The 20,939-nt window shown below is 40.2% G+C and overlaps 2 protein-coding genes across 3 annotated transcripts; one reads left to right on the plus strand and one right to left on the minus strand.

Annotated features, from left to right (window-relative positions):
- Positions 1-301: 301 nt before the first annotated feature.
- Positions 302-12,854, plus strand: LOC110979456 (neo-calmodulin-like). Of its 2 annotated transcripts, none has more exons than XM_087144091.1 (6): positions 302-334; positions 4,208-4,235; positions 5,287-5,430; positions 5,757-5,877; positions 10,102-10,217; positions 12,061-12,854. In XM_087144091.1, the coding sequence occupies exons 1-6, from the start codon at positions 317-319 to the stop codon at positions 12,087-12,089; spliced, it is 456 nt and encodes a 151-aa protein (XP_087000217.1). In that variant the 5' UTR covers positions 302-316; the 3' UTR covers positions 12,090-12,854. The 2 variants fall into 2 exon arrangements, with proteins under 2 accessions (XP_087000217.1, XP_022090950.1); XM_022235258.2 differs by lacking the exon at positions 302-334 and adding an exon at positions 418-559.
- On the minus strand, positions 12,605-20,926 carry LOC110979455 (calmodulin). Its single transcript, XM_022235257.2, has 6 exons — positions 20,802-20,926; positions 20,318-20,348; positions 18,116-18,259; positions 16,363-16,489; positions 14,915-15,030; positions 12,605-14,152 (listed from the first exon to the last, which is right to left on the minus strand). Exons 1-6 carry the CDS (start codon positions 20,802-20,804, stop codon positions 14,124-14,126), a joined length of 450 nt encoding a protein of 149 aa, XP_022090949.1. The 5' UTR covers positions 20,805-20,926; the 3' UTR covers positions 12,605-14,123.
- Positions 20,927-20,939: the final 13 nt, after the last annotated feature.

Genomic DNA, 20,939 nt, shown 5'->3' on the forward strand with positions numbered 1-20,939 from the left:
CGTAAAGCCGTTTAAATCACCGCCCCTGGGGGGTAACACATTGCTCCAATGCAGGTATTAAGTGTACAAAGCTCAAGGGAGCGAGAAGCTCATCCTTTTCCCTTCTGTTCTTTGTCGCTTGATGTTTTTTCTTTTCTCCATCAAATTCCCAAAAATGTATAAAGGCCTCACCCATGAAATCGGTAACTCGTGCAGCAAGTCCATTACAGCTCTGCAGTGCCGTGAGTCCAAATCAGAAATTATTATGCAGACATAACCAACCAGCAATCAATACATCGACCGTTTGTTTCTTTCGTTCGTTAATATTCTACAGCATATGGCTGACGAAATGCTGGTAAGCCTGGTATTTATTTCTTAAGTTAGAATGTTAAAAAACAGAAACTGGCCTTTTGCCGAACTTGGATTACTTTCTCTCAGCGTAGGGTTACTGGAGTGAGAACTCCCAATTGAAGTCGATGGATGCGTGGCTTCAACTCCTCTCATTTTACATCACTGCTGCGAACTTTGCGCTTCATCGAAACGTGTTTGACTGTGACAAAAACCCGAGTCTGCGATGGCTGTAAGATTTCATTTATAGTAATTACATGTACCAGGCCTAGATTGAATGTATAACCTTTTGTCTCATTTCGGGACTATAACTATACCTGTAAGATTATTGGACGAAAATTACCGGGTGAACGGACAAGTTTTTAAGGGCATGTCGGTGATCAAGCATGGTTTTTGGGAGCTCTATTTCAAGTTGGGTTAAGGGTTTTACAGAAACCAGATACCTTTATCTTTATCGGGGTGTACACCAAGTGCATGTAAAGTACATGGAACAAGAAATTCCTAAATTGAGGAAATTTGGCTGGTTGTACGTTCTCAGCATTTTATATTTAAACATGAAACACCGAACAGCTTTTTCGCTTATACGGGTACCTATTGTTACTGTAACACAGCAACATGATTTAAAGTCGTTGGTTTGACTGTAACCAAAATCGCTCCGATGAACTGCCAACATTTTTCCATATACTGAGGCATCTTTGAAAGGTACCCAGGATTTAATGAAATTGATATAATACACAAATTTAGTTTTGAAATAATGGGAGTATATTTAGAGGAATTGACGCTTAGTGAAGCAACGTCACACAAAAATGCTGGTCAGTAATGCTGCGCATTAATAATGCTAATCTGGGTAAGGCTTTGCCAAACCAGCATCCAAGGGGTTAAGGTTTTTACAGTTTTCGGCTAACATTGATAATTGTAGCTGGGGGCATTAAGCATTTACTTAGAACAGCACTGTAAGGAAAGCTGGTATAGGCATAATTACACAATAATTGTTAATATGATGTTCAGTATCTCTTAGCAATATTAGGAAAAGGCAACCTGTCCCATATTCACGAGACGATAGTCCATCAGTGATCATTTGTTGCGTTGGTGGGTATGGACGATGTGGTGAAGTGCAGATTTTTGGGGGGCCTAAAAGTTATCACTGCTCATTTTGTGTGTGTCTGCATCGTTAGCTAAACACGGTCTAAATCAATCAAATAGAGGCATATGGTGAAATAATATCCAACTTAAAGCTGGAGGTCAGACACAAGGCATGTGCAAGATCACATGATTCCAAATGCCTATCCAGGCCGTTGTGACTGTAGTTTACAGGTACAAAGGAAAATAGTCATCGCTCTGCAGAGTTATGGACGACCGAGTGATGCAAGCATACTTACACACTGTCAACAACAAGACACATGATAAAATACAGCGACTCTGTAATACCGATCATATAACCCCCAAATATGAACTGATGAACACGAGATTTCCAAATGTGCCCGTCGCTGCATGTATATTGTATAATAAAATTATACACACCGTGGTAACTGGTTTCGTCAATATTTTCACATGTAGGTCTGCCTAAATAGGCACTAATCAATGAATTCCATGATATTCTGAAAATCATAACGTTGAGTAATGGTAGTTCATTCCATTTAAGATATTTCTGTGCATGTATAAAAACAGGTTTAGCTGTGAAACTTTTCAGGACTTCGTTAGTGGAGGTGATTCAGATATACTCATGATTTATAAGCCTTCGGATTACAGCCTGGATAATACTCCAGCTTTCGCCTGAACGACCTTTACACTAGAGTCCAAACATCTTCTTTTGAATCATAAGCCTGTGGTGGCTAGTTTCCGCCCTCGCTCCTCTATGGAATTCGATATCTGCCGTCGTGCGTCGCCCCTCGTGCGTCGCCCGTCGTGTGTCGCCCGTTGTGCGTCGCCCGTCGTGCGTCGTCCGTCGTGCGTCGCTCGTCGTGCGTCGCCCGTCGTGCGTCGCCCGTCGTGTTTTTTTGTCACGATTGCGCAGTGGTATTTTTAACTTTGACCCTTGATCGTTTCACATGTACATGTCCTTGTTCGATCGATCCACCATGCCTGACTCTCATTTTAGCAATAGAACTAGAAGATGTACTTGTACATGTATTCGTTTTTGCGGTTGCGCCAAACTCCAATTGAAAGAAGAAATAATATCCTGACATCGGCTAAGTAACGTGTAATGAAATAACACCATTTTGGTTACATAAATAAATCAACAAAATAGACTTTTGTTAGGGTAGATTGTTTTTCTCGATAACTTAGTTACTCTAGACGTAACTTTACTCGTTAACAGCCAGACTTTAGGTCTATAGCCTATGTGATATTTCTGTCTGTCCCTGCACGATATCCCACAGAACGGAATGTAAATATAGATTATTTACAATGTTTGATTCCCAATGGTTTTCATAAGAGACGAACTGATTCAACAATATTTTGAGGGCGGGTATACCTATGATGAAATCTGCTGTATACTCCAAATTAGACATGACTTTATTTGCAGGTTGGCTCACAGAAGTCTCAGTTTTAAACAGTAACATTACTTGTTAGCCCCATAAATAATGCTGATGTGCTGGACAACCTGTTCTCATTGGTCTATCCACCATGGCATACACACCCACAAAAAACCAACACGTCATATTTTCTGAAACTTAAAACAAGTGGTAATTGCCCCTTAACAATGCATTTAATAAACAGTTTGTTATCTACAGCACGTCTAGTATTTCTGGATTTCAAGGTGAAATCGAGATGACAAGATAGAATATCTGTATCGGTTGGCAGATTTCTTCCTGGAATTTGATGAAAACAAGTCGGCACATTTTTACAGTATGCAAATTAGAATAACACTGTGGATAAGTTGGCCGGAACATTTTTGCTGAAAATGTTTTCCCCCCCAAAATACTTGGTTGAATACTCAGAGAGGCGATATTTTCATGTCAAGGGGCAGGGGTAGTCTAGCATTATTGGAATTAATTATGTAACTAGTATATGCTTTACAGGTGGGATTTGTACTTGCCTTATTCGGAAAAGATCTTTAGAAGTGAATGGAATCATCACATTGTCATTTGTTAAACAACGGCTTTTGCATGTCCTATGCAACCCATTTGATGGGCGACGCACGACGGATGACGGGCGACGCACGACGGACGACGGGCGACGCACGACGCACGACGCACGACGGGCGACGGACGACGGGCGACGGACGACGCACGACGGGCGACGCACGACGGAAAATGGCATGTTTGGGACTGGTAAATGGCAGAATTGGGACACAACAAAAAACAAAATGCGACGGACGACGGCAGATATGGAATTCCATACTCCTCGGTAGTGAATTAGCGTGAGCAGGCAGCACACTCTCTACCATGCGCTGTAACTAAGGCCAAGAGGAGTGCGGCAATAGCGCGGCGGTTGCGCTAAACGCCAAATTTAAATTGAGCAGTGTCGTGCCACTTCCATTTGGCACAACGATAGCGCGGCATACCCAGCCAAGCTAAAGAGCTTACAGTCCCGAATTCAATTTGCTGTGCCGAACTGCGCTAAACGCCGTACTATTCTTGCCCTGCCGAACTTAAAATATTGAATACTTTGAGTTCAGCGCGGCAGTAGGCCTAATATTCGGCGAATACCGGGTCTTGAATAGTTAGGCGACTTATCGTAACTGGCAGCGCACACCAGGAAACCCCGATTTCCCTACAAAGCAATTCACCATGTACATGCAAAATTACAACGGATGCTATCGAAACCCGAGAAAGTCTCCTCAAAATTTAGTAACTTTCGCCAGCACCGTGTTTCCAAGATTTTTTGTTTGCTCTAGCTTTAGCAAAAAGTGCTGAACGACTTTCCTTTTCTTTGACAGGGAACACTCAGCGCTGAGAAAAAGAAAGGTACGTAAACTATATGGTCCTCAACGACCTTCGTGGATTGCATTATTCCGATGTCTGTTTACCTACAAAGAGCCAAAGAACAAGGGGGCCTAGAATTTGAGGCCGGCTTAAAATAGTCTATTTAGAATTATCCCTTTTTTTCTTTTGAATGTAATTTTTGCCAGTGAGAATGTCACTCCAGTTTTTTTCGATGATTTAAAAATATAGCAGAGCACTGTATTGACAGGGGGGTAATCAGGGATGGACTGATACATCAAGAGAAGTAATTACAGCGATTTTTACAGTAAAACACTTTTCCTCCGTCGACTGCAACGGTCGTAGTGCTGTGAGCTAGAGATATAACCTTCAGGAATAATTAGGCACTGCTGCTATTGAGCACTATGCAAAGGCCTACGGGCCGTCTGTGTGTCGGCTCAATGGGGTCGACTCGTGACCAGGGCTATGGTGCTCTGTGTCTGCCATCTCGCATCTCGCGTTTGAATCTCTCCGTCGCACGCGGCATTTCCCATCTTTATTAGGTGATAGTGCAATACACTGCAAACATCGACAGAATAGTTATATACCTTATGACAGGAAGCACGTAAACCATGGCTGTAGCGCGGCAATAGCGGAGCGGGGACACCATGTAAGGAAACAACATTGGTGTTTTAAAGTTCTGTAGTTTATAGTATGTAGTTTTATAGTTTTTTCACGCGAGGCACAAACGAGATTGCAGGTAGATGAAGAACACCATACACAGCTTTAATAGGCTGGCTGCCCGAACACTGTACCGTGCACTGCCAACGGAAGTAAGAAATGGCCGCCAATGGAGAAGAGACGTATTTGTTTTTGCAACATGAAATCGATTAGACATGAGCGTTCTCGCTATAACTTGAATGAGATTTTACTTTTTTTCCTTAATTTTCCCGAGACTTGCACATGTTGTAATGTTTGCATCGATCAGTTCGTGTTTTTTATTCTGTAATTGTAAAAAAAAATCGACCTGAAGAGAGAGAGAGAGCACATGCAAACATTGCAAGTCTTGCAAGTCCTTATTTGTTGATTGAAACAGCGTACAAAGAAACGTTTAGCAGTTACGACAAGAACAGAGATGGCAAGATGAATAAGAACGAGTTGCGGGGACTGCTGAGGGCGCTCAATCGGAACCCCACCGAGACAAGCTTGAAGAAGATCATGGAGGGCTTTGACAAGAACAGTAAGTTAGCTCAGTCTTACGGCTGCACACCATTAAACAAGCTGTCATAGTTGGAAATGATAGATATTCTCATCTGAAGAAAAAACAAACAAAACGCACTGAAAATAGGTATAAACTACAACTTGAAGTCGGGTCCGTATTCAAGACACACATGATTCGAAAATCCATGGTTGCTGGATTCGCATAGATTACATGTAGGGTGAAGAAACATACAGTTTAGTTTGGCGAATTTACTGGTCATAATAATGCCTGTGTGCAAACAAGATTGATTGTTCTACAGAGGTTTTTTGACAGTCTTTGTTGTTGGGGTGGAACGAATTTAACAGAAACTGGAATCCTGGAGTACGACGAGTTTGTTCAGCTGATGATCAAAATAGACGCAGACATTGACCAGAAATTGAGACCGACCTTCGAGGAATACGACAAAGACAACAACGGATATATTAGGTGAGGTTTTCCGATGGATTCGTTTAGACAGAGCGCTTCATCCAGAGTTAATGGTTGAGGTTGAAAATGGGCTTGGTTCGCTAACCTGTTGCTAGTAGTCTTCGCAACCGAGGAAAGACTATTGCCCGGAAAGTGGGAAACAATTTAAATACTACCAGTCACACAGAGGGAACCATCGCTCTATGTATTTTAGTCATTGAAGAGCCACAGAAGCGTCGTGATGGGCTTTTTCGCATATTGAGGGAAAAGGTGTTGTTTTTGTTTTGGGGGGTTGCTTGTATTTTGCCAGCAAGACATTCTTTTTGTAAAGATTTTTTTGTTTTTCCACTTGTCTTTTTCGTTTTTTAAATGTCTGTCTACTAATTTGTTTGTTTTCTGTTTTTTTTTTCCTTTCGGTCTTCTTTCCCAAATCCCACAGACTTTGTGTATATTTTTAATCTTGTCGGTATTTTGGGCATTAAACAAAGTCCTAAGATATGGAGACTTGACGCACAGAATATACAGCAAAGATATTTTGTGAAGAATGACATCATGATAACGTCATCATGTAATTTATTATTAAATTTTGAATATCTATTTTACCCCATTGACTGTGTCAGATAGGAATTTGTTTCTTAAATGTATAGGTGACTTCATGAAAAACTCGAGCTCCCTAAGGCAGCAGGTTGAAAAAAATGAAAATGTAGTTTTAGTTAATGTCTGTGGCGAAGTTTGCCGCAATCAAGTGAAAAAGTGGCAGATGAAATGACCTTTATACAATCCCTGTGCCAAACTGCAGGCTGATGACGTCATCACAAAAGAATTTATCATGAAAAGACGTTTAATTTTTCAAAATCACAATAAAAAATCAATAATGACGCATGAAGTTTTGAATTGCCTATCAAATTCTAGTGAAAATATTGCTATATCGTGTAAGGCGTTGAACTTGTTTAATTTTGTTGATAGACGCGAACCGCAAATAATTAGAACACCCTCAGTCATGCTTGGAAACTTCGTGCGTACCTTGTATGCTGCGCATCGCATGGCCGGGATTTGGCATCGTTCCAACGGCCTGGCTACAGCCAAACCAGAATGCAATCCAAAAAAAAAAAACAAAACAAAACAAAAAAAAAACACACACACACACACACACAAAAACGCTACCAGCAGTTCAGGGTGCAGTCCAATTACAGATCAGTTCATAATTAAAAATTGAAAGATTAGGGACCAGATAATAACGTAGTGTTTGTTTCAGACACCTCAGGCATGTTGATGTGCGTGTTATTGGGCCCCGAACAATGTTGATTTCACACTGTTTTCGATGGGGCTTGAATTAGTGAATAGCACCCTATTCATCGTGTATACACCTAAGACCGTAACATTAGTACACATTGCTTGCCCATGCTTTGGGTTGGACTGGTCCTGGTCCCTGATTAATATAGAGGGACCGGTAGCTATGCTCCTTGGGACCGCGCCTGGTTGATTTAGCTCTGTGCATGCGCAATTACACGAAAATATGAAATTCACGTAGAAATTTTAACTTTTGAAGAATATGTATGGGTTTACTTTTTTTGTAAATTTAATGATCTTAAAAAAACACATGGATGCTATACTTGGCATCACACATAAGGATACATGAACAATGAAATGTTAAAAAGAGTGTAAGTTGAATGCATGCATTTTATCATGTTTACAAAAGGTTGTGTAATTATTTGCATATAAGCTTGAAAAATCCGGGAAAATCTCGAGTCGATAGTTTGAACAATTTCGGTTTGTGGGATTTCTGTCTGCCCTATACATTCCCGCAAAAGTTTTAAGACTTGAAAACGCGTAGTTTTTTTACTTATATTGTCAGTTACTAAAAGCAGCGAACTGGCCACTCTCATGAATTAGCGCTTGAACGGACTTGGGGAATCAGGATTCTCCAGTCCGTGCAAATGGTCATTTATTCGCCGGTGCGCGCCCATTCATATAACTGAACACTGCGCGCAGATTCCGGAAAACGCAAAATGTAGAGGCCAGTGGATTCGTCACGTTAACATGCATAGAATGGCAGTTCAACTCCACTCTAACAGCCTTCCTTTCGAGGCCAGTATGACAATTTTTATGGGATATTTGTACTTTTGAGCCTCCATTTGTTGAAAAAAAAAGAAATGCTAGTACCTGACTATTTAAATGCAGTGTATTTAGGTAGGGCATGCTTCGCAACCGTATTAATGATACTGTGCTCACCATTGCTGCTGGTAGGTTGTTTTTTTTTCACTTTATTATTATTTTTTTAACTTTAGACTAAGTTCATGAAGATTGATGGAGACAGTTTGGTCCTGCATAATGCACAAATCCACATTTTTAAAGATCTCCCTGAAACCATCATGATAGACTTGACAATGGGCAAAACGTAAAGCTATATTAAAGTAATTCATGTAGCTTAACTGCAGAGGAAAAAATCAAACAGCAATATCTGTACAAAACATGATTCATTTTTAGATATATTTTGCATGTATCATAATTCCAATGATGTAACATCTTCACTTTCTTACAGTGGCACAAATCATAATGTCAAAAGAATGTAAACATTTCACAGGAGAAACATGATTGGCAGCAAAAGGAAATAATTGACTACATTAAAATGATTTAAATAATAATAATAATATCATTGAGTCTGGGGAGCCTTTGGCATTTTTTATGCAAAGTAACCAACTCACACAATGATTCTTAGACTATCACATCACAAGGTAACAGTTTGTTCAAGAACTAGACAGGTTAAGTGCTAGAATGGCTAGATATAAAATTATGGGGGAAATGCACAAATTTAAAAAGGATAAAGACACTTATATTGAGTGTATTTGAATTATTTTATTAACCGAAACCATTTCGACAGTCACCCCTGGGGTCTTTCACTATGTCGCAATGGAATTCCTCGAATTTGCAGGAAGCTATACAGTGTGTGGTTGAAACCTAACAGGGAACGAAAGAGATATCTTTGCTTTACCATTAACTTCAATAAGCTTTGTTAAGTAAAGACAGCGCATTAACTATGATTAAGTAGATGTCATGAGCTGAAAGCATTATTCAGGAATTCATCAGGCAGTTTTTAAAGATCAGTCATGTTTCTTTCACGCGAAAAGGTAATTAAATAGAGAATTTAATGGGTCATTATTACCCGTATAATGACGAAAGTGGCAAATTCTCCTCGCATCTAAACAAATGTAGCATCTAATGATGCCATAATACTGCTCTCGCTCCCCGTTTGTGCTTGCATTAGCCACTGAGGTTGCATGGGTAGCTTTAGGTCAGGGCATTCTTCATGGTACTTGAAGAGATTGTACAGCGACAAGCTTTCAGTGATGCTACGGTCGGTTTCTACTTTAAACTTCACTTGTGACAGCTGGCCACTTGTGATGACTTCATTTAATCTAAATCAAATCAACACGAACATTATGAAATCCAGATACTTGGTTTCACTCATTATATCGGATTATTTAGAAGTAAGCCAGTGTACGAATCACTTGATTATTGAAGCATATAAATTACTTACGACTTTGTTGAACTCAGGTAGCATTAAATGTAATCTCTAACTCTAAACGTAATCGACATCAAGGACTGAACAAACCAAACGAAGAGGATCAATTTCAAATTATGGTGCACATTCGCAAACGCAGGTACGCGTTGATGAACGCAGACGTGAATTAAACAAACGCACATCAACATGAATTTAGTCCTTAACAGTCCATGTGGGCTTTCGTACTCGTGAAAGTAAAGTACTTAGAATCTAAGGCCATAATAGACGGAACCAGGTACCCCATCTTTGAAAACAGACGCAGATATCATTGCTCCGGTTTCTGATTCGGTGATTCTATCAAAATGGAATCGATAAAAAATACATGTCCTGTACTTGTACCCGAGTAGGGTACAGACTACAAGACTTCGAGTAAGAGCACTATAATCCTACGCCAAAGTATGGGCCGAACGCAAATTATTTGCGAGTACCGATCGAGAGTCGAGTGCGGCTGCGTACGAGTATTCCAACAATACTGGACCGTAAATTTAACAGTCGTATTTTAATAATCAAATTTAATAATAATATATTCGAGGAGTATCTGAGAATAACCTTTGTGAATTTAATTGTCCAATATTTTATTTCGTCGGGGTAAACTCTTCTAGTTCAAGAGCTCATGATGAATGAATTTTCTTCAGAAGGGTGCAAAGACATAAAATGCAGTTATCTCTTTCCGTGTATTTCAGCCCTGAGGAGTTAGACGCATTGCTTCAGGATATGGGGATCGAATTGACACCAGAGAAACTACAAGCTGAGATCAAGAATGTGGACCTCAACACAGACGGCAAACTGACTTTTCAAGGTGCGTTTGTATCGGAATGTTTTCATTGAACATACTGAAGTGGAACAGTGATAGTTTATGGACGGCTGGGAGAAATAATTTCTGGCCTTCATTTCCGCTTTGTGAGATTTGGTCGAAATATTATGCATATATACAGAAGAATGCATCTGTCGCTAAAAGTTTCTAATGCATCATTACATGTACACTCACAATATGAAGTCCTTTCCCCCCAACAGGGAGTTCAGCCACAATCAGATGAAGGTATAAAGGGTTTAAATGATAACTAAATAGCAAGCCATCGCTTGACACTGTGATAGTCGCCATTGGAACCGTCGCCGTCTATTTCTGCCTTAGTGCAAATTGTCGAGTCCTATCCAAGTCGGATGCTAGTCAGGAGAATGTTGCTTTAGCAGAAAACATTTTTTTCTACAATACAACACATATTCATGAATGGAACAGCTCTGCTTGTAGTTGTTCAGGTTTTGCAGCGCTTACCCCCACTATCTCAGTGGAACGGGGGTTCTAATTCTACCGACAACTTACTTCATTCCTGGAATCGTTATGTTTGTGACATGAAGATCGATTAACAACGCACTGTGGGTCTGTTTGTTTCACACGGATCTCCATCAGTGATCCCAACTCTGGTTCGCTCCGTCCATATGGTGTGAGTGAACCAACGTGAGATCACTGATCTCTATTCAGATCAGCGCGAATCAAACCGACCCAGAGTGAGTGAGCCTCGGGAAGCGCCCCAGAACATGACTTGTGCAGCATAAGATTGCTCTTAATGTATCCCCTCTAGAATCTAAACCAATCAGAGTGCTTCGCTGGAACATTGGGCAATTCTCGTTGTACGTTGTGTACAAAACGAATTCTCCGAGTAGTTAATTGGATGGTCGATCATCCACTGGTAGGGGAGGAAACCAACGTCCCCGCACAAGTACAACGTCCGGATGGCAGCAAGTAATGAGGGTGTATAGATTACAACGGCATTGCGCTTGGAGAACCATTTTTATGGAGCCAATGACAAACTTGGCATCAAGTCTAACCATAACATGGCTAGAAGGTGTTTGAAAAACATGAGGTAAAAGCGTTGAATAAAACTGTTGGAAATGTATGATGTTTAAAACTTGATTTGACTTGTTACTTAAAAAGCATTTGTAAATGTAAATAAAAATGCGCTGCCAGAAGACCAGCTCAAGAGAATGGCCGTTGAAAATGTCCCTCAACTGCCGCTCAGGCATTAAGAATGGCTACCGAGTCAGCACCAGCTCAGCCCGAACCAAATCAACTCTAAAAGGCCACAAGTCCCGCAAAAATAGTCTCCAGTCTGGACTTCCCCCATCAATGCTCTGACAGAAAAACCCTCCACTGCTCTTTTAAATGAGAACCGAAGACTCTATGAATGCTGGACGGCGGCCTCTACTTTAAAGTGGAATTAAGAGGACGCGCAAACTGTAATCACTTTGGTCTGCAGGCAGTTTCTTGGTTGCTACATGTATTTACGCTCGAAGAAACAAACAGCTGCTGTTTGTAGCTTTGCAGCGCCCTCTTGCAAACACAAATTGTTCAAGACACAAATATTCAAGATTCTGGCACTCGCCAGATGGTGATGGCGATATCAACTTCAGATCAAATCCATTTCCAGACCCATATTTTTTTTCGTGACCTTGACCTTGTTTTCAACCGCCCAACAAATTGAACCAGCGGAATAAATTATGTGAAAAGATAATTATATGAGTCCTCTGGGGTCCTGCATTCACAGTATATGCCCACTGATGCATGTAGCATGGGGGGAGGTGGATCTGTACTCCCTTCAGCCCGTTCAAGAATCCTCATGCAGGTTTCCCACCTTTTCTTGCAGAATTCAAGAAATTGATTTGCCGCATCTAACCAGTGAAGATCATGTAAAGGAAGTCACTAAAGAAGCACTGAAGTATTCTGTGAACCCAGCTGTCATTTCTTGCATCTTCATTTTGTGTTTTATGTTTCCCTTTTAAATTTGTTTTGGTTTGTTTTAGTTTTTTGCGTGACTTATATAAGAAAGGACATTTATGCATATTTATCTAATTCCTTGGAGTTTAACGATTGCTTGTTAATATTTAGTCTAAGGAAATGCTTTGATTTGCTTTTGCTTATTTAATTCGCATAATATACATTTTTCCATTCTTATCATTTTGAAATGAACATTACACCTAAAACGTATTAATTCACGCCAATATACAGCGAACGCAATATTTTAGAAGTATAGTTTTATCGACTAGAAATAATCTCATCTCGACGTTGACATGATTTCTGTTAACTCGATTCCATGACTATAAAGCACAGATCATATTGTACATTTTGTGAAACTGTGTTCCAGATATACAGCACGTTTATGTGGAACAGACGATAGCCATTAAACTTGCTTTGCGGATAAAAGAGAAGAGTTTATTTGAAACGATTAATGCGACACGACGATGACCTTTTATTGCACCTAATTCCGAAAGGTCGACTCAGTCCCCTCTATTCAAACAGAGTTTTGTTATACATGTACATAGACCTAAAGACCTCAGATCTTCAGAAACATTATATCAACCGGATGAAGTTCTTCAAGTAAATAATACAAAAATATTTAAAGCTCGACTAAAATAATAAAAGGGGAAACTGGAATGTAAATATTTGTATCGCATTGAGTTATTATCTACACAAAGAGAAACGACATGCGAGGACGAATTCAAACACCGAGTCTCTCAAATTTTCTGACGATGAATCTCAAAGAAATTAATGATCCATAGAATTGAGTTGTACAGCACAGACCAGACAAAAGAAAGGGGTTAACAACTTACTGTTCATAAAACAGTGTATATTAAATGACAGAGGTTTGAAACTGAATACAAGCTGAATAACAAAACAAGATGGATCATATTATTGCGTGTGACTTTGACAGAGGGCGCTGCAGGCAATTAGACAGACTGGTTCCCGTCCCGTACGTAGTCTCCAGGCGTTTTACAGATTTCCTCCGAGCGTGGATGCATATATATCTAGAACGTAGGACCGGTCCCTACATAAAAGAGACAGGGACCAGTCCAACAATTACACTGCAAGAGTAACCTTTAAGGCAGGCTGTTGAGATGTAAATGTCATGGCTACAACTCTTGGAATGCAAGAAGTAAGATTCCATAGGGAATATGAAAATTAGATTCTCTTTCAAGGTGGTACCTCGTGAGCTTGTAAAGTCTCCATAAAATGTACATGTACACCACAGTGTAATAAGTTAATGGTGAAATTAATTAAAACAAAACGCATAACACACATACAACCCCTAGGAACATGCACAACAGTGGTGTGGCGTGAGTTTTTCTGGTATTGCCCTCCATTTCAGCTTACAATTAAACTGTGCAGTATGTAAACACAATTGAAGTGTCAAGATTAAAATCAGAAGCTTCTTCACCCGGCACTAAAACATTTCGGCATTAAAGCATTAAAAATGGAATGACGGCAAACGGCATGAACAACCAGCGCACATTCCAACCCATAACGTCAACCCATTCCGTAGAGACGGGCTTTGAAAAAGAAAATCTTCCCCTTCTATGGAATTCGATTTCGATGTGACCATCTTAACGAATTTTTGGTCCTAATACAAGTTTGACATCTTTGAACACTATGTACAGTATGGATCCAACAAGTACTTTTAGCTGTTTCTGGAATAAAATTGCCAGTTGAAAATGAGCGTTCTTAAAAGTATATAGTTCTCGTTAAACTAGAAAAAAAATGAAATGGACTACTATGCTCGACCCCAAGGGGGAATGATTTACAGGCAGAAAAACTGCTTCTTGTTTACAATCCTTAGAATCAAGCTGTAATTTTCCCCGAAATAGAGGTTTGAATCTTTTGAATATTTTCTACAAATAGAGGCACATGCCACAGACTGTGGGAGATCCTGGCTCACTTCTGTGTCATCATGGAGACGAACTCTGCAGAAATTACAGGGAAAACGGAAAAAAATATTTTATTCACCTCATGAAGTTTGTCATACAGAAATGTTTATGAGAATATATAAGCGCTCCCGAACCATGCCATGGCTGTCGTTTAACAAAAGCCTTAAGCGCCCTGTTAGACTGACAAACGGCGTAGGCGAACAGGATCGACCGCGTGCAGACTAATCTAGCGACGTTTCACTGGACATTTTTCGATGGCCCCCTGTAATGTTGGGAAGCGCTTTGTTGGGTTTGTACCGAGCGACTGTCACGGGATAAATGGGCTTATTTGTTTCACACAGATCTGGATCTCGCTCACTGGTTCGCTCCATCCATTAGACGGGTTTTGGTGTCAGTGAACCAATGACGGATCATCGATCGCGACGGATCATGAAATCCTTATCAGCACTCTGTGGATCCGCCTCCTCTGTTTGCAATGTCAGAACTCCCATGCAACGTCACCCCTCCGTTATACGGGTTAAAGTGTCACCTGCGTCGCAGGTCGCGCCGCCAGCGTAACCCGAGTGACTACGGTAATGTTTCGCGCGATCAAAGTTTTATGAACTTAAGTTGAACTTGAAGGTGTTCGCGTGGATTTTGAGGTTCAATTTAATTCAAACATCCGGTTTTGTGCCACGATAACTGTTGACAAAACAGGATTTTTACTGAAAACTATTTGATTTTAAAAATGGACTTGCTGGTGGGACACCGGCGTGTTCAAGTGAATGAATATACATGTAATTTGAAGGAAAGCCTTACCTTCGTAGTTGACTTGGCCGTCCCCATCGATGTCTGCTTCTCGTATCATCTCATCAACCTCTTCATCCGTCAGCTTCTCCCCGAGATTGGTCATCACGTGACGAAGCTCAGCAGCACTGCGATAACAGGAAGTGAGCGGTGGTATGAATGAAACGCCAACGATGGTGCCTTTGGCCATTTTCCAATACTCTACTTCGGCTCCGTCTCAGGCTTCAACTGTTTTTTTACTACCCGACTTTGAAGCTGTAAGCCCACTAATTAGTCTAATAGTGCCACAAAACACCAAATAAGATGCGAGAGAGCAAAAACTCAAAGCAATCCAATTTGTTTTAAACGCTTCGGGAACGAAGCCTGAGACGGAGACGAAGTTGAGTATTGGAAAACGGCCTTTATCTGCCAACTGTCTGAAAACGGCGATGGGAATAACTGGACTAAGTTCTCCAATTCAACTATTTGTTGGTTAGATGTACATAACATCATTAATTCACATGGCTGTCGACAATTGCTATTGTTTTTTGTTATATCAGACACGTTTAACCCACGCAAAGAGAACAAACAGTGTTTCAAACAGTCGTAAAGAAATTGTCAACGTGACAGCTTGCATCAACATTGCAAGCAATTTTAGCAACTAAAAAGTTTTCTAGACATTTTCTTGCTTTCGGTGAAAAACTGTTCAAATTCTTCACGGGTCAGAATTTTGATGGAATGCGTTCAGCAATTGAACACTGACATTCGCCCTGGAATTAGACACGATATAGCTTCATGTTTACAACCCGGTGGCAAGATTGGTTTTACTGCTAAACACAGTATTGGAGTGAACAAAGAAAAACACAATAATGCGGTACGATTCGCGGATTAACAGTGAACCAAAAAGAGGGCCATAAAGGATAAGCAGAGAAAGAAACAAAAGCTATTCATATGAAAAAAATAATGTAAAAAGTCACTGGAAATGGAGAGATAGAGAGGAATAATAAGGATTTTATTTCCAAAGAGCCAAAATGCACTCTGTTACCTACAGAAATCAGGCATCGGGCAATTTGAGGTGAATAATGCTCTGACAGAATTTAAAAGAGAAGCAATTAAGTGGAAGATGTGGTGGAAAATTAATAATCCATTCTGTTGAAATGACTTCCACTGGTGCTATCTTTAAAGTAGATTTTCGGCAAAAACCTCAGAGGGGCCTACATGCGCAAAATCATTCAATCAGTCGAAAAAGAGGCGTAAAACTCGGTACACTCGTAAGAATGCTACAATATCGATAAATGGCTGTGAAGCAACGGTGACTGTGTTAACGCTGTGTTAAGCTTACGTGGCACTACTGTCAACCGCTAAGTCTACTTCACGCACCTGCCAACGGAAGCAAGAAATGACCGTGAACCGATTGGATTTGGGGCAAAATAAAAAAAAAATATGCGAATGCAGAACAAAACTTAGTCACGCCTATATACCTGATAAATCCGTTGCCGTCCTTGTCAAAGACTCTGAAGGCTTCCCGGATCTCCTCCTCGCTGTCTGTGTCTTTCATCTTGCGCGCCATCATCGTCAGGAACTCAGGAAAGTCAATGGTGCCGTTGCCTGCAGGACAGATGTGAAACAAATAATAACATCAACCAGGTAACTAACTTAAGCAAAAGGCACCTGGGTTTTCTAGGGGTGGTTTAAAAGAAAACAAAGTGCAAAAATTTACTGGTCATGGAAAAATTTCTATGAAAAAATGGCTTACATCTTTGGAGTTGTTTATTGTGCACTGATAAATCTGCATACATGCGTTTACCACGTAGCCTAACAATGGCCGCATCTCTGGAGCTTTCTACCGCAAAAATGTACAGGAAATCCACACTGAAGTCGTATTCTTTATCTAAAATGTAAAAATTCCATCCAAAATAATACCTACAATGTCAAATGCAATGCCAGCAGTTCATAAAGACTTTTTAAAAGATAGTTTATAGAATGTTATTTTCATTTGTGACCGATATCAGAGCCTTGTGAGGCACACACGGAGTAAAATTTCATTCATGCCAAATTAATAATCGAAATTCCATTTGATTTAGCGGACCAATATCGCAATGATCACAAATTAACTATAACCATAACTTACAACATTTATACTGCGCTTTCCACAACGTTTCAAAGCGCCAAGTTGAAAGTACATGTATAAAAATCAGTTTACTGATCGAAGGCTTATGAGAAAAGAAAGCTCTTAAGTACTATCTTGAATGAGTCTAATGTATGTTTCACGGATGTGCATGGGAAGAGAGTTCAAGAGTCTCGGGGCTAGCAGAGAGAAGGCACGGTCGCGCCACATGTACAGCGGGTTTTGCTTTTAGGTCCAGGTAGAATGGGATCGGAGGTGACGGATGTAGATGATAAGGCTGTGTACCAAATGGAAACGACCTTGTGGAGATATAATGGGGCAAGGTTGTAGATGATTTGGGAAACAAGAAGAAGTGTTTTGAAGATGATGCGTTCGTTAACTGGAAGCAAATAAAGAGACCAAAGGACTGGTGTAATGTGTTTGTGTTTCTTAGTACGAGTAACCATTCTGGCAGCAGAGTTTTGAAAGCGTTGCAGTGGGGCGATGTTTGACTTGGGCAAACCAGACAACAGGCTGTTACAGTAATCAGTGTGACATGTGATGTGTGCATGGACCACTCTCTCTGTTGAGGAACTGGTCAGATATTTCCTAATTTTGCCGATTTTGACAATTCCCCAGGATGCTGATCTGCAGGCCTTGTGGATATGCTCAGAGACGGTGATGACCATGGAGTTAAACGACGAACGCTCGGAATTCAGTTCCCTCGAGGAGTTTTCTTTGTTAACAGGCACATAAACATGCACAATATTGCCTGAACTCTTGATGCATTGGCGCAAAACGCTTTACACGTTATAGGCCTATACGTTGACTGTTCCAGAGAAATCCCAGGTATTCGGTATTGTTGTGTGATAAGTATCTCTACATCCTGCTTGCTTGGCGACTATGAGCAGCCTAATTTCTGTTTACAGTATACAGTCCACGTTATTCAGAAATAAAAAAGATGAGGACAACAGGGTAGTAAACTCAAAGAATGGTAGAAGTCACTTTTGAAGCTTACACATACTGAAATAAAACCAAATTATATACAAGTTAATACGTTTCATCGTGTACATGTAAGTGCTTTTATAATGCTGTCCTAAAATGGCCGCTTGATATTGCTGACCTACCATCGGCATCAACCTCGTTGATCATGTCCTGCAGCTCAGCCTCCGTGGGGTTCTGACCCAGTGACCTCATGACCGTCCCCAGCTCCTTGGTGGTGATGGTGCCATCGCCGTCCTTGTCGAACAAGGAGAACGCCTCCTTGAATTCTGTGCACAAAAGAAAATGATTCCTTGCTTGAAATCACTAAAAACGCAGTAGAGCCTATTTTTCACTTTACCGGGAAATGAATTATTTAGAATTGTTGTTAAGTGCAAGGTAGCAGTGGATACAAGTGTGTTGATGCACCAACGAATGCTTGTCGAAGAAAGAACACTGAAATCTGCGTCTGAAAATTTATGTTTCAGATATCCTTTCTTCTGAAATGTATTGAAATAAAAGTGTTCAAATACCGGGTACACATTTTATAAACCAACGTAGGCCTAAATTTGGCTATATAAACAGTTTTTAATATACACTTAGAATATTCAGGATCTACACTCTTTCTTGACAGCTTAGGCCACAATTGTACTACATGTAACTCGAAAAATTCATATGCTGCTCACAGAATTGAAATAAAAATTATTTTGTTTTTTTTGCTGACTGAAAGTGAAACCCCCATTTAACCTAAGCAAAGCTAAAATAAACACCAGAAAAAAGATAACATGGATACACACTAAAGCACCCACACACACACACAAACGAAATAAAAACATTAGGACAGCAACTTCCGATGCAGAAGCGGGTAGAACATTCAAGTTTCTCCCGAAGAATATTCAGACCCTCATATTTGCCCTCCACGGAAACACAGTCCAAAAAAGGTCAGACATTCTGATCTACTGAAATGAACTGGATGAATGCCTCTCAAATGAAGTTCCGATTTTGAAGTTTTTGAGCAGAGAATGTAGGATAATGGTACTGATAAGAAACATGGACTTTAACACAGTCATCATGGTACGGGTAATAATTATGAGCCTCGTTATATTGAAATTTTGACGTGCAATAAATCCAATTATAAATCTTTAATAAAAGCCATTCCATTCATATCCGTAGTAAACCCTTGTTGGATTTATTCAGGCAACATGTGACCATCGTTTGAGATCATTATTCTGTTGGGTTGCAATTGCCCATTTTAGTTTGAAGCACCGTTCATCAGCAACATTTATGCTGCACGATATTACTAGCAGTATTTGTCAAGTGTCTGAGCAAAGCAGCGGAGAAAAAAATGGGCTCGAGGCGGGCTTTATACAATAACTCCTGAACTCAACCTGGTTTTGCAAATAAATTAGTGGTTACCGTGACACCCATGTGGCAAAAAGTACACTGACATTAGTGAGCCCAGGAGCACAATGTTGTTCGTTGAGACGCTGGGAGTGCGCTGAACGACGATTTCTCCAAAATCACTTATCAGTTGCCGACGAGGGCTCTCTCTTGAATAAACCAGGGACTTAGTCATCTCCATGCCTATACTAGATACATGTCCATGTATATATAGCCTTCACATTCTAATCAGAAAATTGTGTCCCATCACGAAAAAATGATAAGGCCGTGTCACTGAGCTCAATCTTGGCGGCCTACACGCTGACCTTATCGGGTGTCATGCATTTTGTTTTTGGTACTGCTTTTTGAAACTAATTACACATATTTAACATTTCCGTATGACAATTATTTGCTGTGTCAAGCCTTTTAAAGCGACGGCAATACACAGTACTAAAATAATTACATGACACGACAAACACGAGATTAAATTAGAGTAACTAAACGAACAAATGTAATAAAGCAATTCCCGCATACCCCGCTTTCATTTCTTCTATTTGTGTGAAAAAACAACAAAGCGACAACAGAAACTCTTGCGAGTAGACCTATGCTTAAAAAATCCATCAAGAAAACCATGCACTATAGAACCAATTCAAGTGAGTAGCCAGAATAAGCCATGAATGATGTTGTGCTTGAAAAGCTGTAGACACAGTTTCATTTGCAGAAGCTTCTGAATTTTATTTTCTTGATCAAATCCATGACCTTGGAAACAGCGGTTTCACAACCGTGAATAGAGACAGAAATCGGTTCCACTTTTGGTCACAGAAACAACAACGCTGCATCATAAGGCTTTCCACAATTTATTTTTTGCAAAAACAAAAATCAGTGTAAGCATAGTGATCTAACTGATGTGCGAAAGTCGTCAACGATGAGGATTTAAATTTAATCTTTTAATATTAAGTCACACCTACCAGCAATTTGCTCTTCTGTCAGTTGATCTGCCTGAAATAAAAAAAAGATGATCAGTGTAAAAATGGTCCGGGAGACACACACTTCTCATAACATTCTAGTAGCCTGCATTGTAAACATTGCTCCAGCGTAAACAACTTATTATTTTGTGTACCCATGTCTTCAGCGTTCACAACTTGAGTACAAATTTGGTCCGCATTTCAGCTACGGGAAGGCTTTTGGGTTTTATATATTGCCTGTATTAAATTTCATTGCAACATTTTTGCAGAAGTTGCATGGTTTTTGTTTGTCCCGTCACGATAAATGCTGGAAATAATAGAGACATCACGTACACCTTTTTTGTGCGATGTGGCTGTAATAATTAAATTCGCAGAGGTCATGCCCGGATACACAATGCAGCCGCAAGAAGTATGGATACCAACATAGAGTTTCAGGCTTTTTCCCTACAAACGGATTTACATGAAAAATAAAATTCGTGACACTCACCATTATCCTAACAGGTTAAGCACGTGAAATTTCGATCCTTCTCCGCGTTCCCTTGTCTTGCGGCAAATGCAGTCGGAATCGGGTGCAGACGCACACCAAGATATTCCTTTACAGCAAGCCTCGTTGAGCGAAAAATAA

This window comes from Acanthaster planci, linkage group LG01 (genome assembly GCF_054643075.1).
Source record: "Acanthaster planci isolate LZ-2023a linkage group LG01, COTS_SCS, whole genome shotgun sequence".
In the NCBI taxonomy this organism is placed as follows: domain Eukaryota; kingdom Metazoa; phylum Echinodermata; class Asteroidea; order Valvatida; family Acanthasteridae; genus Acanthaster; species Acanthaster planci.

Bases quoted from the DNA above. Each gene is read 5' to 3' on its own strand.
- LOC110979456 (XM_087144091.1), top strand. The intron at 5,878-10,101 runs GTGAGGTTTTCC...CGTGTATTTCAG, and splicing joins GACAACAACGGATATATTAG to CCCTGAGGAGTTAGACGCAT. The intron at 10,218-12,060 runs GTGCGTTTGTAT...CTTTTCTTGCAG, and splicing joins CGGCAAACTGACTTTTCAAG to AATTCAAGAAATTGATTTGC.
- LOC110979455 (XM_022235257.2), bottom strand. The intron at 16,490-18,115 runs GTAGGTCAGCAA...TCTGTCCTGCAG, and splicing joins CAACGAGGTTGATGCCGATG to GCAACGGCACCATTGACTTT. The intron at 15,031-16,362 runs GTATATAGGCGT...CTGTTATCGCAG, and splicing joins GACGGCAACGGATTTATCAG to TGCTGCTGAGCTTCGTCACG.